This window comes from Euwallacea fornicatus, chromosome 13, assembly GCF_040115645.1.
Source record: "Euwallacea fornicatus isolate EFF26 chromosome 13, ASM4011564v1, whole genome shotgun sequence".
NCBI classification, from domain to species: Eukaryota; Metazoa; Arthropoda; class Insecta; order Coleoptera; family Curculionidae; genus Euwallacea; species Euwallacea fornicatus.
The window spans coordinates 2,639,764-2,655,728 of NC_089553.1; the positions used below are offsets into that span (position 1 = coordinate 2,639,764).

A 15,965-nucleotide genomic window follows, 5' to 3' on the forward strand; every position below is an offset into this window, starting at 1 on the left:
GACGTTGACCACTAGGTCAACACTGTCGACAATAAAGAATAACCGTGTTCAGTAATATGAAATATGAACTTGTTCCGAGTAATAAGAACGATTATGTGAGTGTTGAGTGAATACTAAACTTCTAAAATCATGATAATTTGCCACTTGAAATTTAAATGTAAACCTTAATGTTTTAAAGAGGTTTTTTATATTACATGACAAACAAGAGAGTACTTAGTAGTTTCAAAGATTTCATAAGTAACTCTAATAAGTTTTGTTAAATTACCGAGTTTTAAATAAAAAAAACTTGTAGTGTTGTAATAGTGTGTTGTTAAAACCTCCTTATTTTCTCCGTTAGCTGCTAAATTCAAATTTTGCTCATGGTTGTAAATTATACCCAAAACATTTTTAGCAAAATTTCTTTGTCGACACCCTGATCATGCTTCGCATATTTCCCACCTTTGAGTCGAAATAGGCGCGTATTTCTGTGGTTTTATCGCGGGCGTCTGCGTCGCGGCGCGGCGCCCGCATTTTACTCGGGCCTTCCAGTCCCGATTCACGCGTCGCGGCACTTGAAGTGCGGATTTTCTCGAAATTGCGGACAAGGTCGTTTCCCATCTCCATCAATACTTTTTCACTCGTATGTTCTTAAATTTTCTGCCATTTGAGTAAATTTTAAGAGTTTGATTTTGCTGCTTTCGTGCTTTTATCGTTCATTGATTGATTTAAAGGCGTGACTTCGCTTCAACTAATGTTTTACAATGTGTATGTATGTGGCAAATAAAACTGGATTTTCAAATAGCCAGAAATACGCTGCACATTAATGCACGCACATAATCGTAGAAGTAGTGAACTTACTGAGTCTGTTGAGTTTATATTATTGTTATTCACACAACAATTATCTGAGGGTGTTAGTCAACTATTTCTCCATAGTGGCGAAAGTTTGAGATCCTAAATCAACAATTTTAATATTGTAAAATGTCCAGGGAGATAGTGTAGAGCAAGTCTGAGTGTTTCTTATATTTCGTATCGAGTTTAAAAATTATCGATGAAGCAAATGGAGGATTTTGCTTAAAATTGACCTTGACCTAAAATGCAATACACATTTCGCCATTTCTGAATGCATAATACGAGGGTTTTCCAAATTTGCTTCGCCATAGTGTCAGAAAACTTTTTGATCTGAAGAAGCTTTTTGACAAAATTCACTATTAGGAATCATAGTGCACACTGAAAGTTGACGATTTATTCTCCAAATAAATCTAATTAGAACCTGCAAATAAGGAATTAAAAATTAACAGAGCGGGGCAAAGGTTTGCTACCATCATGGAGGTGTGGGTGTCATGAATGGCGAGAAAGTGTTTTTTCACCATGTATTTGTTATGAGAGGTAAGTTAAAACAACTATATGTAAGCGCTTACATATGCCACAACAAAGAATCGTTTGCAATTAGGTTAGGCAGGTTTAAACGCGTTGAGAAAAATTTTATACCACACAGTTAAATAGGAATATCATTACGTAGCGGTGTTTTTCTTATAAGCCGTTCGGACTCTATTTAACAATGAATGCCGTAATTAGGATTATAGGCCTTATTAAGACACCTAATATCCTATACATTTCTGATATTTAAAGATTTTTTGTAGAACAATTTGAGCGGAAACCCTTTTGTTTGCACAGTATTGTTTACGGGGAAATACGAGAAAGCCAAGAAATATGCCGGAGGGATTCCGTCAGAGCGTTTTGTATGTTGCTTGTACCCATTGTTAGAATACAAATTAAAATCGCTGTCTAAAAAACCCGCCACATATCATCAAATTTGATTTAAAACGCGAATTCTATTAACAATCGCTTTAAAAGTTCATGGACCAATTGATTCTTTAACCCTGAGAAAGAATATTCGCTATTCGGGGAATATAACATAAAATCCCCCGTTTTTAAGTACTTTATAAATGTGTTTGGGTAGTAATAAACCCTTTCCTTTTGTATTTATCTGAGGAATGACGTCAAAATTACGTATCAAGACTGCGTCGACACATACAAGATTAATAAGACTACGTCATTTTGACGTTACTTCCGGGAGGCAGTCTTCTACTTTTTAGACTCAAGGTGCTGGCTTCTGGCGGCAGCATAATTTTGGAGTAGAAGTCGCGGCCTCTTTTGAGTTTTTTAGGAGTTAAGTTGATACATTGTTTAAATATAATAATACTCTACACGAAAGCTTCAAATAACGTTTTCGTGAAAATTTAGAGATGTATCAAACAAACTGCGTTCGATTTTGTTAGAAATTAGTGCTAAAGTATATCGTAGGCCATAACAACCTGAGCAATCGCTGGTCATAATTACTTTTCCACCATAATAAAATGTTTTGATGAGGCTATACGAGTAATACTTGAGTAATCACATCTCCGTATTGTGGAACATACAGATTTTGGATAACCAAATCCCCACTCAGTTCAGGCAAATTGCCCAAATTTGGTTCCAGTCTGCGGTTGTCCGAATTTTTGAAATTTTCCGTTGAAAGTGATTGAATTTTAATTAAAAAATTATATAAACATTTCTAAGGTAAAAAAAATTATACCGCTACGCGAATGAAACTTGAGGAACAGTACAAAACTAGTGCAGTAAATATCGGAAAAAAACGTTCAGGTGTTTAGCACTGTTACAGTGGCGATACCGAATTTTTTAGTTATAGTTGTCAGTAATAGAATCTTAATAACGTTTAAAATATTCAAACATTTTTAAAATTAAGAAAAAAATATGCACACCAATGGAATTTTGAGAAAATATAAAAAGACCGCAGAAAATTTCAGGGAAAATATTCAGTTTTTTTAGCCATGTTCCAGTGGCAGTCCCGAATTTTTTTAGTTTCGGTTGTCAAGAACAAATTGTAATTAAAAAAATATATAAACATTCCTAAGATGAGAACCATTACACCAACGCCACTGAAATTTGAAGAACGGTCTAAAACATAAACGGTAACTTTCGGGAGAAAATTTTCAGATTAATAGCCATTTCAGTGGCGTCCTGAATAATCTGTTGTCAGGGGCAGAGATTTGATAATAATACGTTAGTTTTCAGCTATAGAAAAACACTGCCACCATTTCATATTTTTATAAAACAATATTTGCACCAGACCCGGGGTTAAATCACCATATTCACACTCTCACTATTTACCTAAAATATTTACCAGAATGTAAATATTTTACATATAAAGTACTATGCAGTTTATTTAACTTAAACTTATGAGCACTATAATGGTGATCATCAGTTTATTGGTATGAAAAATATGTGATTATTATATATTCATAAAGGTAAAGGAATCGCGTGATGGCTGGGGAGCCAAATGGCTCGTCACCAGAAAGCGGTAACACAAGCACGACCCCCTCACCACCCCTCATCACTAGTACCACAACCATCGACCCTCGGGAATACTACAAGAGCTACGATGTTATGACAGGAGTGCGGATAGCTGCCACGCTGGGCAGTTTTTTTGGACTAATGGTCCTTCTCGTTTTATACAAATCAAAATCAAAGGTCAGGCATCATTGGACTATAAATTTAAACGTGCGAAGAAATTTTTTAAGAACTTCACTGCGATCAGAGTGAAGTCGATAACTGATGTCCATGGTTTTAGACTGAAAAGGCCCTGGAAGATCCCAACTTTACGGCAGCGGCAGTAGCGGAGGTTGAAGAAGAAGAGCGGCAAATTCAGCTTGCCTTAGAGGCGACTGCTCTGGAACAGCTCAATCCGACCCCCAGGAGGTCGAGCAGAAAATCACTGGATATTTCTAGTGGCTTTCATGGACGTAGAGGCTCGAGAAGATTTTCATCAGTAGGGGGTACATACCCGGGCAATTCTTAGTAGCACCAAATTAACTCGCACTCATTTTCAACAGGATACAGCAGTTTATTACTAGAACAGTCCTCGAAGACGAGCCCTCGTCTGATGCCGACCTTTGTCGACGAAGACTCGCCCCCAGAAGACGGAGCTTCTTTGTACGAGGATGTGTACTACAATAGGTAGGGCCCCGTAATAACTGAGTTTGAGAGAGTAAGGCCAAGATAGTAATTGAATCTGACAGCTAAAGGACTAGACAAAACGTGGCGTCATTAACACTATAGAGTTTCCTGCATTGCCGACACTGCTAGATAAAATTTTAAATTTCTGTGCCGCCATTTATTAATTAAATTGCGCTTATAAAATTTTGATAGTGTTAATATGCAAAAATAAGACATCTTGAGGGATATTTTGCAGCAATCTGGATGTTCCTCGACGGCCCAGTAACATAACCTGTTCCTCATCAGGCAGTTCGTATCTTGAACGGAGAGACTCCGCCGTGACATTGGGACTTCCAGTACTTCCGGCCCATAAATATAAATCTTCGAGGCGGCAGTCTTCTCCAGTCCCAGAAATCTACGATTTTTACTACCCCATAGATATCCGGGTGACGCAACCAACCCCCGGAGGGTCACCCTGTGGGAGCGACCGCGCCCTTTACGAAAGGGTGGCCGACCATCCGAATTTAAAACCGAGATTAGCGCCTTTAGCTTCCATTAGCAGTTGTAATAGTTCTTTAGGTAAAGGCACTATTAAAAATGCAATTTTTAGACAATGAGGGGTGTTTTTTAGGCACTGATGATCCGGAGGAGTGTGAACAGGGCTTCTCATATATTTGCGATTCCCTGCCAGACGAAGAGGAAAATACTGAAAATGGGGTAGATCCGTTTGATACGGACAGTGATGTGAATAGTGAGGAGGGTGCGTGCTACGATAAGAGGACTACAGTGTGTGTCGTTTCAAACGAGACATCACCTACCATTAGCGATGGTACCAAAAGGTAAAATGAAATTTTCTGCAATATTATAAGTACTTAGTATTTCCTGTCCAGACATTCGCTGACTCATCAACCATTCCCCAGCACCAGTAAGAGCGGCTATAACTCAAAATCCTCCTCACTTTTGTACGAAAGCAGCCAACTTCCTCAAATTTCTTTAGCTGATGTTCATAGGCTTTCTTCGTCTAGTGGTAGGATTGATAAAAAGAGTTCGTGGGCTCAAGAAACGTTATTTTGAGTTTGCGTTGGAACAATAGTAATGGGCCAGGTTTGATAATCCCAAAGGTACATATCTACCGGAGAGAAGTTATTTCGGAATAAAGAATTTTTCGACCACCAGTATGTAGGTAGTAAAGTTAAGGAATTGGCTCTTAAGGGTCAGATTTAATATCGAACTATTTATTACACAGATTGTTTCCTAAGTAAAGCCTGTAATGTATTATAAAGTCAATTTTTATCTGCCGACGGTGGCGTAGTTAGGCTGGAGTTATTCGACGTTTTCGTCATAAAATGTAAAACTTTGATAAATTAAAATAATATATATAAATATATATATATATATTTTTTGGACTTTCCTAACATTTTACAACAAAAAAGGTCTGTTGAATTTCTTGCCTAATAGTAACCTATTCTTAGAAAAATGACGGGTAATTGCAAATAACAATCGTAGAAATAATCAGTTTCGACACAAAATCAATGCATGTCATTGCAGGCATAAAAGTCAAGAGAGTTTGTTTATTGGAAAAGATTAGAAGATTCCACAATAATAAAAATATAAAAAAAAACATTGGCGTTCTGTATTTTATGGCGACAATGTCGATTGACTCACGCCTAAACACATCACTGCCGGCAGATAAAAATTTACTAAAAATACAGCTCTTTACTAAACGTACAATAACTGCCAAATTTTAGGAACCCAGCATTGACGACTCCAAACTTGTTTCAAATAACAATACATATATATATGTAAGTATGTATGTATGTATATATTTTTTATTTTCAACACTCTGTATTTCAAAATTTAAGCGTTTCGGGCCACATATTTATAGAAATTTTTGTTTTTTAAATACCATAAGAAAATGTATCTTGAAGTTACGAACCTACTTAGGAAACGCCCTGTACATCAGTCTCGGAACGAGCCTCGTAATTCTTATAAGCCTCCACCCTTTAGTTTGCGCGTCTGGCCAATCAAAAATGGCGTATGTCAGGGAGTTTACGAAAATTTTTATAGGGCCACTCGGATGGTTTTTAATAAACTCTATAGAAGCGAATTGTGTGTATGAGCGGATAATCTTAGACTAATATTGATGTGTATATTGATAAATACAGGGTAGGACTCAAATGTATATTAATATATGTTTAGTGAAATAATATTTTTACTACTTTTGTAAACTAGCCTATCAACGCTGCTTTCTTTGAGCTATAATTTTAGAACCAAACCAAGACCTCCTAGAGGCGTTATTAGGCAGCAGGGTACTTTATGCATTATACAGAGTTGTGTATATATATGTTTTAAGTTGGAAGTACATAAGCGGCCAGCTAAAGAGAACTACTATGTGTTACTATATAATAGCATCTGAATTTATCGATATTTTTTAATCATGTTGTGTATAGATTCAAATATGTAATTGCTAGGAGAAGGCGTTGTATAATAATTATTATTGTTTTTGTTTTTCTAATAATTAACTGAGTAAATTATAAACGCAATAAATGAATGGTTGTTAAGCGAATGGGAGAATCGATTGCTTTTCCGTCATCCTCCGGCCAAAAAATATGGACAGGGCAAGTCCAAAAAAGTAAGTAGGTTTAATTGGTGAGTCATATTGTCGAGCAAGGTGAAGCAGACCCCAATATGGCCATTCACGGACGGATAAATTTCTCTCAACAATCGACGTGGGTTGACTCGTTATAACTTGAAGTCGATACAGCTTTACCAAATCCGAAGGCTCACGTCGAATGCAATGCACAAGTAGGTAATATTTTTAGAAATGAGTCGAAATCTAAAAACCAGAAAAATATACGAAATGATAGGATTTTTTAAATATGTAATATAGCTTTCACCATTCTGTCGTAAAAATCGATATTGAGATGAGATTCGTTTACGGCGATTAATATAAAAACGAATATAGAGCAACAATAGTAGAGATTCAATTGATTTCTGAGCAAATATGGTAGATCTTAATCTTTTTTTTTACGTTCAGTACTAGCACTGTGTCCGGACCGACTCCACAAATAACAAGTACTTCCATTAATGTCTTGCAAGGATGATTGTTAGCTGGACCCACCATAGTGCAATATCTAGTTATTTTGTACTAAGTGCTGGTTTCGCTTTCTTTGATAATGATGCATCGGTCAAATCCTTTAGTCTAAACGTGTCTGCTAACACTTAAATTTGTCCAAATCGGATTTCTCAAATTTAAATTGAAGTCTAGATTAATTTTTCGACGTTGTTGAAAAATAGTTGTATTGTCGGAAAAGATGGCTTTAAGGACGTTAACGAGATCAGAATAATTCGTTTGTGGTGATAATCGTTCGTGTATTGTTGAAGTTCAAGTACACGTTTAAGATGCGTATTTCGCATCTCCTTAAAACTTATGGCGTTGAAATCAAAGTGTAAATACGAAGCAAAAAATGCCATGGTGTGTGGATAACATGGAAAATAGGTTTCGGTAATGCGATTTCCCATTCAATGAAAACTTATATAGTGATAGTAGTATATAAAATATTTTTTTTATATGTACTACTATCACTGTGTATTGTAGCCATGAAATCACATGGCTAAACCTTCTTGACTTTAGCAATTTCTCTTCGGCGGCTGATCTCGTATTAATCTCCATATTTAGCGCGGGCAAGGTGCTATATCTATATGTATAAATATATAACAATTTATAAACTCTATATATATTGTATAAACTCTTGAGGATTAAATGGCATATGTTTGTCGAAGTTGACCTCAAATCAACTTACAAAAAACAATAAGTCATCAAGCAAAAAAACGTCACGAGGTATCTAACTGGTATAGACACTTCCTTAAACCCATTCTTTGCACCTACGTAATTTTTTTCAGTATATGTCAATTTCTAGACGTTCACCTTTCGATTCTATCATGTGGAGCCAATAAACATCTGGCGAGTAAACAAGGTTCTCTTAATACAGCGATGTTTGTTTCAAACTAGCATTGAAATAACAATACTAATTAGAGCTAATGAACTATAACTAATTAGCGAGTCACACCTCAAATTATTAAATTCTCAACCAATCCCTTATCAAAAACCATCCCTAATCAGAAGCTGTCTTATAAACAAAATTTTGCTCCACCATATTGTCAAGAATTTCAAGTACCTCTCGGTTTTTTTATGTTGTGAAGATATTATTTGAATGAAACTAATTTGTGGAAAAAATGGTTTAATTTGCCGGCAATAACAAGCGGTCATCAAGCGGTGAGTAGGTCGCACTCGAACAACCCATGACCATAAAAGAGTGTCCAACAGGTTGTCCTTAAAGCTCCTACTAGGTGGGGATCCGCCGATTTGCAGCTATAGGAAACCGACGAATCGAAGAATCAGTTTCGAAAGCGCGCTTACGAAGTTTTGGTGTGGTACGGCTATAGGATATACCTTCATTTTCGCTGTATTTATTGTCATACTAAAATTACTAAGTAAGTATGTATCTTGTTGTGAAAAAAAAATCTGCTTGGACAAATTTAGGGAATTCGGTACTTCTTTGGTTATTACGTCCGCGTGACTAATGGGCTTTTCTGGCACAATTTATAGAGTGCCTGGCACGAATAGTTTCGAGAAACTATTTCAGACTTTTGTGCCATTCCAGGTGAATATAGACGAGCACGAGATATTGATTGCACATTTTTCAGCGCTCGTGTGTTGTCATTTACCCATATTTCTTACAGTTCACACAAAAGAAGGTATAATAATTATTAATAGATTTTCGTGGATGACAATAGTTAATAGTAATAATTACTGATAAATAAAATGTTTGTCTTAAATTCTATTTCTGTTATTCCCAAATATGAACTAGTAATGGTTCAGGGAGGTCCTTGCCTTGCATTAAAAAATTACCATTTTCGATAACCGAAAATAAAATTCTAACAGTCATGTACGGATTTATATTTTAGTATTTATTCAGATATAATGTGTACGTAACCAGTAATAAATTTTGGAGGTAAACAAGCTGGTTCCTATTACTTGGACGTTATTTACCCGATGGCATTGCCACTGGGTGCACATTACATCATCGTCGGAAATATCAGATTTCTGTTAGAAAATTCTAATTGGTAAATAATATTTTATCTAAAATTGCATGGAAATATAAAAAAATATAACTTATTATCTAAAGTTGAAAAAACAGGGTTCCCTCAAAGGAGTGGTAGAAAGAAAGATAAAATCAAATATCTGATTTGAATCGTCAGCCCTTAATCCACTATGAACTTTTATTAAACAAAAATTCGATTAAGAGGAAGACCTTAAACGCCTTGTGCCACCTACTGCAAAGCTGATTTGACTCTTGCTAAAATTTCGTCAGCTATAACTTCTCCATTTTGCTCATCATATAACTGTTCCTGTTTAAGTCACTAGTGTTACATCTCAGAAATATATTCTATTTTGAGAAAAATTCAGTATGACTTGATTAGTTAAACATATTTAAGATTTACGTGGCAAGTTGTTTAAATCCATAAATGGCATTTCAATTTTAACTTTTTTCCGATCGATTGTGCTAGATTATCATGGGTGGTTTGACTCAAAGACCATGGACTCCAACCAAAAGGCGTGGCCCAATCGCTGCTGAGTACAACAGTCCCGGACCGGCATGCGTGTCCTTGCCCTCTTATATTGGTAAAAAAAAACATTACATTTTTCACCCTTTCCAAGTCAATCCATGCCTGTAGGCAAGAAGCCGCTAGAGGCCAAAACAGGCAGCGCCCCTGCTTATAGCTTCGGGGCCAAAGCCAACGCCAAGCTGGAAAGTATTGGGCCCGGTCCTGGACAGTACAACGTCACGGGATTAAGTGCTAAAGGTGTGTAAAAAGTGGTTAGCGCCAGTTCACTTGCACAAGTCTTTACACATGTGTAAAAACATACATTTTAAAGATTCAGTAAATCGGCACCGATAATTCTTACTAATAAATATTTTAAAAGCAGTTGCCCTTTTCGCGTTCGCAGCTGCACTGGCGGCAAAAAATCACAGACGCGTAGACTTTGCTTAAAAATTAAGTTAGAAGGTTGTAGCAAATGAGGGATATTTCAGGGAAAGACACTCCTCCAGCGTTAAGTCTGCACAGCAGGCCCAAAGAACCGAAACCGGACAATTTCCCGGCCCCTGGAGATTACAATCCTGATAAGGCGGAAAAAGTGACTCACGAACATTCGCCCCAATACACCTTTGGTTTGAAGACCAACGTGGGCAAACCTGCAGATACACCCGGTAAGGCTTTATGAACACTTTGGCGAATTTTAACAGTGGTGGCGAGTAACTTATTCGATAACACGGCTTAAGAGGTAATTGTTATTTAACACAGGGCCTAATGCCTATAAACCCTTTACACGTACCAGTAGCCACAGGTATTCGTTTGGAAGAAGGACCGCAATGGGTAGAATTCCGGATACTCCTGGTTAGTTTAATTTCAAGTTTTTATTTCTTTCTGCTTCCTTTTCTTTATTTTTTCCATTAATTTTTTTTTTAATTTTTGAATCCTTCTAGAGGCTTCCTAACAGAACTCACATGATTTAATATTTTTAGCAAGTAATGCCTATAGGGTACCAGAGTCAGAGATTAGCTTACGCAACTCACACAAATGCAAATATTTTGGCATTAGAACGAACACGTAATAGTCTTCTTAGATACTTGTTGGTTTGGATACATAACTAAGTGGGAAACTCGATTATACATGTAGGAAGATTTTCCCAAATTTAACTTTGCGCTTTAAGAAAATTCGGAAAGTAAAATGAAATAAACAGCGCTTTTAGCGACAGTGCCAGAGAGATCCGTAAAAATTCTTACGAAACATGTTCTAACGTCACCACCGCATCTTCAGTCTGGCAACAATGTCACTTATTCTGTAGATCCAGGATTTTTGTATAGGCAACCGGATATACATGTGAAAAAATCAGTTTTTGATTTTTTGCTTGAAATTTATGAAAAACATGTTAATTTTGAAAATTTACCTCTGATTTTAGAGCCTAGCAGAACCTGAATGCAGTAATACCAATCATATAATGATTCAATAATGCATGCATTATTATCAAACACAGATTAAGACAGCTCATCAAAGGCATCAAACATGATTAATTTACCGACACATCGACTCTGGAACTCTCTTAAATATATTTTTAGCTCGAAGGCAGTTATCGAGAAATTCTTTGACACTCCTGGTTAGAACTAACTAAGCAGGTCAGAGCGTTTCTTGATGGGTGGGTGCATCCATAGATATAACTCGTTTACCTTCGAGAACTCGTTTAGAAGGGATTTAGGCAATTTCTTTATATATTTTAGCCCCTAATGTTTACTCCATCCCTACTGGTGAAAAATTGGACACAACCCCAAAATATAGTTTCGGCGTCAAGCCTGAGCTGGTTAAGCCATTCAATACACCTGGTTAGTTATTATTTGTGTTAAGTTTTTGCTTGTAGCTAATAGGTCTGATTGCTTTACAAATTATTAGTTACTTTGGTTCGCTTTTTTTATAATTTTATGATTTTTTCCCTTTAGCACCAAATGTATACAGTGTTGACAAAGCTAAATCCGTCATGCAGCATACTCCAATGTATAGTTTCGGAAATAAAGTTAATTTGGATAAACCTGTGGATACCCCCGGTGCGTTTTTAATCCCTATATATGTAGATTTCTTAACATAGAATCATGACCATCATATTTCTATTAGCACCCAACGTTTACCACATTCCATCGGTTGTGGGGGAGAGAGGCTCTCCGGCCTATACCATCTCAGGGAGGAATAAGGAGCTTTTAGACGAAAGAGTTAAAAATCCAGGACCTGGCCAATATAGCAACGTAGATCCGGAATTTTACAAAACTCACTCGCCTGCCTATACAATCAGCGGCAGGACTAATATCCCTAAGGACGATAAAATTCCTGGACCTGGAGTATATTCTCCTGAAAAGGTATTGTTTTGGGAAAGCTCGAATGGATCAAAACGTGTATTTTTCGCCATGGTACATTTTTGTATAGGTGGTGGCTCACTTAAAAAGTCCTCCAGGTCACTCCTTCGGCATCCGCCATTCTCCATATTTAGGGTCTTACGACACATTTTTGCAGAAGGACAAAGCTTGTCTTCTCTTCTAACTCTTTACCTATATACCTATTAATCTCATTTCACCATCACTAATCCGTCAAAATCTAAAAGGTAATTTTCTATACGTATTTATACAGATAATTGATAGATTTTTTAAATGATTTTAGGTAACTTTAGAATATCCTCCAGCGCATAGCTTTGGAATCAGACACTCCGTATACGCCGACCATTACTAAGATAACGAAGATATCCCGATTCCGATTCGACTGTGCTCTTCAATCTGTTAAGAGGCAGATTTCTCATGTTTTTATGTCGTTCTAAGTACATCGTTGAAAATTGTTTTGCAATTGTTAGTACACACTTCTTATATACGTAATTATCGCTTCTAACAAGTTATATTATGCAGGCGAAACTGCTTTTAGTGGAAATTAAATAAAAGGAAAAGAAAGCAAATTTAGTTTCGATTAACAGAGTTTTGAGACGCAGCTTATATTAATAATGATCCTTTTAAGCTCTCAAGATTTTATAGTATGTAGGTACATCAGTTATTAATGTTTATTATTTTTTAATAAAAATTGATTTGGAGGATGTGTTCTAGTTAATTTGCGCAACTCAGTAGTAAAATCCCACCTTACTTCCTAAATAAGCTATAAAATTTCATTTGTGAGATATTGTCCACAAGAAAAGTCTTTCCCCATATTATCAAGAACGAAAAATTTTTTTTCCGATAAAAGTGTAGTTTGCAATAAATAAGTTAGTAAAGATACCTAGTTATCTACTCTAATAACGACTTCAGTTAACGAACGTTTCAGTGGTTTGTAAAAAAAGAGCGTTCGAGGATTGCTGGGTTCAGCTTCGGTGGGAGCAAGAACTTACTATTCGATGTAATATGATGTACTAAAGGTGAAACAGTCGTTTGGAGTAAATATTTCATAAAGAGGAGAATTCCTGACAAAACTTCTTCAATTACTAGCCGATAACAGCCAGGTTTCTTTTCTAGTGGATCACGAACGACTGATATAGAATCACCAAGAGCTGATATTTACACGGCTGATAATGGAAGTGGTAAATTTTTTAACTTTCCCTCTTTCATAAACTGAAAGGGCTGTTTTGCGAAGGAGAAATGGGTGGATAGACGAGCAGAAAAGATCTTTAAGGACTTTGACTCCCGTATTTCTCTGCTTACAACACTAATACGATTTATAAGTTATACAGTTTTATGTTATTACTGAATGCTCCTTTCCTTTAATGATAAACCGTCTCCTTCACCATATTCTCAAGAATTTTAAATTTCTTTCTTGACACATAATGAAGGAACATTTTCCCACTGAAGATTCTCAAAAATGTGCTCATGTTCAAATCGAATTTGCCCTATGAACACCCACATTAAATGGTATTAACCTGTTTAGTAATTCAAAACTATGACTAACTGCAATTTTCCTTGTATAGTTGCATCAAGGATAGACGCAATTGCATCAGCAGGTACCACCACTCGCACTTATATGAGTTTAGTTGTGAAGAATGAAGACATTTTGAAGGTTGTTTTAAAGAAAGCATTTTCCTGCTTTGAAATTCTAATCCACACCCACATTTACAAGAAAACACGTTTTTATAAATCGACAACAATTTATTTTTGCACACAATATAGTGGAGGTAACTGTATCACGATTAACGCTAAAAGCCATTTTAGGTATTAAACAATAATTTATTGCTATAGATGTACAAGAAAATTACATGACTTAGATATTATCAGTCGTCGCTGTTTTTGGACGATTACCATTTGCCTCCATGTGTACCTACGCCGGATCCGATTCCAGCACCTCCGAGACCTATTGAACCAACACCGAGTCCACCAGCTCCTCCGAGACCGATTCCACCAGCTCCTCCGAGACCGATTCCACTAGCTCCTCCGAGACCAATGCCAGATCCTACAACACCACCTCCACGAAGTCCGCTTCCTTGTATAGCAAGTCCTCCGAGTCCAATTCCACTTCCAGCCAAACCAGCACCGCCAAGACCGACTCCTCCCCATCCAGAACTTATGCCAACAGTTCCGACATTAACAGGTGTGGGAATTGCTACTGGAGCTGGAATTGGAACATCTACTGGAACTGGGGCGGGAATGCCAACACCGACTGCTCTGGGGCTGTCAATTGGAACGGCTGCAAGTGATTAGATGATATGTGAATTAAGTCACTGTTACATAAAACAGTTTGTTACCGATTGGTCTGGGAACATGTACAGGCCTGGGTACGTCGATGGGTACTGGGCGTGGGACTGCTACTGGAGATGGTACTGGGACGTCGATGGGCACGGGGCGAGGAACGGCGACGGGTCTTGGCACTGAGATTGGAACTCCTACAGGACGAGGTACGTCCACCGGTACTCCTACCGGTACTGGGAGAGCTACTGTACGGTCGATGATAGAAGCGGAGGAAGACGCCGTGCGAACTCCTGTAGCTAATCCTACTCCGGTTCCCCCAACAAGACCAACTCCTAAGCCGGAGGTTCCAGCTATGAGCCCTGAGCCTGAAAAGGCGTTATGTTAAAATTCAGATACGAGCTGACGAAACACATACCTAAGGTGCCGATGCCTGCACCAGCCAATCCAACACCTCCAAGACCATCAACTCCTAGTAGTCCATGCCCGGCTAAACCGACTAAAAAAGGAGAATAACAACACGTGGCTAAGGAAAATTAAAGTGGGACTTACCACCTAGCCCTGCATCCCCTAACAACAAACTCCTTTTGTCTTGTTTAATGGCGACTTGTTTGGAGGCGATGCACGCCACAAGAGCAAACACCACGCAGGCCTATCATTGGAAATTCATTATTAATAACCCCAATTAAGAACAAATAAAAAATTCTTACTTGGAATGCCCTCATTGTTCACTTGTTTAATCAACAAATGTGCGACAATGGTACTATTATTTGATATTTATATGAAACAAGGTGGTAGCTCGCGGTACCGCCCTCCCACCTTAATCACTTGGGTTTCTTGGTTCTTGTTCGTTCAAAGTTATACAGGGTAGGCTTACGCAACTAGATTCTGGTTCTAGTCAAGGAATTTGCCGCCGGATTTTACGCGGTACCCTGTATGATATTAGTTACTGGGAAAAGTAATTTACGTTTTTGACGTTTAACATTAAAATAATATAACTTTTTTTCAACAAAATAGTCGCCGTTGAAATCAACAATTTTGTGCTAACGTTCTACAAACAAATCCAGTCCACTAGAAAAAAATTCTGGGGTCTTGGAACTGAAGAAAAGGTCAACCTCAGTTTTGACCTCTTTAGAATTGAACCGTTCATTATATAAACAATTAGATAATGACAGCAATAAATAATAATCACATGGAGAAATGTCTGGACTATAAGGGGGATGAGGCAGAATTTCACGTTTCCATTTCTCATTATTTTATCATACCCTGTAATAATGTAGCTGTTATTGGAGTTCCACATTGGATGGTTTAAGGGTTGCTAAGTGGATGTGAATTGATTGTAAAAAGGTTGACTTGGGTGGAAAAGGGCTTCATTTAGGGCTGGGTTGATTTGGACCACATTTATCAAAAGAGGGCCAAGATTTTTGCCCTTTTTGTTATCTTGCACATTGAAATCTTGGTCCGTGTTAACACGATTCACGTGTCTCATACATTATTTTAAACAATTATTAAGCAAATTGTTTTTTGCGCCCCTGCAATTTCCATAAAGCTGTAAATGAAAAAAGAGCCGTGTAGGTTACAAAATGGTACCTACGTACATGTATATCTTTTACAGGTCAAGTCGCATAAAAATTCTCAATTATGTATATCCTGTTACCTATTTCATAAATCCTTGAAACGGCAGCCGCAGCTGGAAAATTATACTAAAAGACACCCATTTGAATTTTC

The 15,965-nt window shown here is 37.2% G+C and overlaps 3 protein-coding genes across 11 annotated transcripts; 2 read left to right on the forward strand and 1 right to left on the reverse strand.

Annotated features, from left to right (window-relative positions):
• Positions 1 to 481: 481 nt before the first annotated feature.
• LOC136343138 (uncharacterized) lies at positions 482 to 6,541 on the forward strand. 5 transcript variants are annotated; one of them, XM_066289654.1, is made up of 8 exons: positions 483 to 744; positions 1,192 to 1,365; positions 3,288 to 3,510; positions 3,611 to 3,815; positions 3,873 to 3,996; positions 4,232 to 4,554; positions 4,607 to 4,814; positions 4,866 to 6,541. In XM_066289654.1, exons 3-8 carry the CDS (start codon positions 3,304 to 3,306, stop codon positions 5,047 to 5,049), a joined length of 1,251 nt encoding a protein of 416 aa, XP_066145751.1. In that variant the 5' UTR covers positions 483 to 744; positions 1,192 to 1,365; positions 3,288 to 3,303; the 3' UTR covers positions 5,050 to 6,541. The 5 variants fall into 5 exon arrangements, with proteins under 5 accessions (XP_066145756.1, XP_066145751.1, XP_066145752.1 ...); XM_066289655.1 differs by having other exon boundaries at positions 484 to 619; XM_066289658.1 differs by having other exon boundaries at positions 484 to 619; positions 1,278 to 1,365.
• Positions 6,542 to 8,311: 1,770 nt separating this feature from the next.
• On the forward strand, positions 8,312 to 12,664 carry LOC136342932 (ciliary microtubule associated protein 1A-like). Of its 4 annotated transcripts, XR_010732714.1 has the most exons (10): positions 8,312 to 8,469; positions 9,547 to 9,661; positions 9,715 to 9,843; positions 10,074 to 10,250; positions 10,345 to 10,437; positions 11,319 to 11,420; positions 11,535 to 11,639; positions 11,707 to 11,945; positions 12,013 to 12,187; positions 12,244 to 12,664. XR_010732714.1 is itself a non-coding variant. In XM_066289238.1 (9 exons), exons 2-9 carry the CDS (start codon positions 9,553 to 9,555, stop codon positions 12,310 to 12,312), a joined length of 1,023 nt encoding a protein of 340 aa, XP_066145335.1. In that variant the 5' UTR covers positions 8,312 to 8,469; positions 9,547 to 9,552; the 3' UTR covers positions 12,313 to 12,664. The 4 variants fall into 4 exon arrangements, 1 of the variants encoding a protein (XP_066145335.1); XR_010732715.1 differs by lacking the exon at positions 10,345 to 10,437; XM_066289238.1 differs by lacking the exon at positions 12,013 to 12,187.
• Positions 12,665 to 13,760: 1,096 nt separating this feature from the next.
• On the reverse strand, positions 13,761 to 15,092 carry LOC136343139 (tetra-peptide repeat homeobox protein 1-like). 2 transcript variants are annotated; one of them, XM_066289660.1, is made up of 5 exons: positions 14,948 to 15,091; positions 14,790 to 14,889; positions 14,656 to 14,736; positions 14,297 to 14,605; positions 13,761 to 14,238 (listed from the first exon to the last, which is right to left on the reverse strand). In XM_066289660.1, the coding sequence occupies exons 1-5, from the start codon at positions 14,960 to 14,962 to the stop codon at positions 13,850 to 13,852; spliced, it is 894 nt and encodes a 297-aa protein (XP_066145757.1). In that variant the 5' UTR covers positions 14,963 to 15,091; the 3' UTR covers positions 13,761 to 13,849. The 2 variants fall into 2 exon arrangements, with proteins under 2 accessions (XP_066145757.1, XP_066145758.1); XM_066289661.1 differs by lacking the exon at positions 14,656 to 14,736 and having other exon boundaries at positions 14,948 to 15,092.
• Between the last annotated feature and the right edge of the window lie 873 nt (positions 15,093 to 15,965).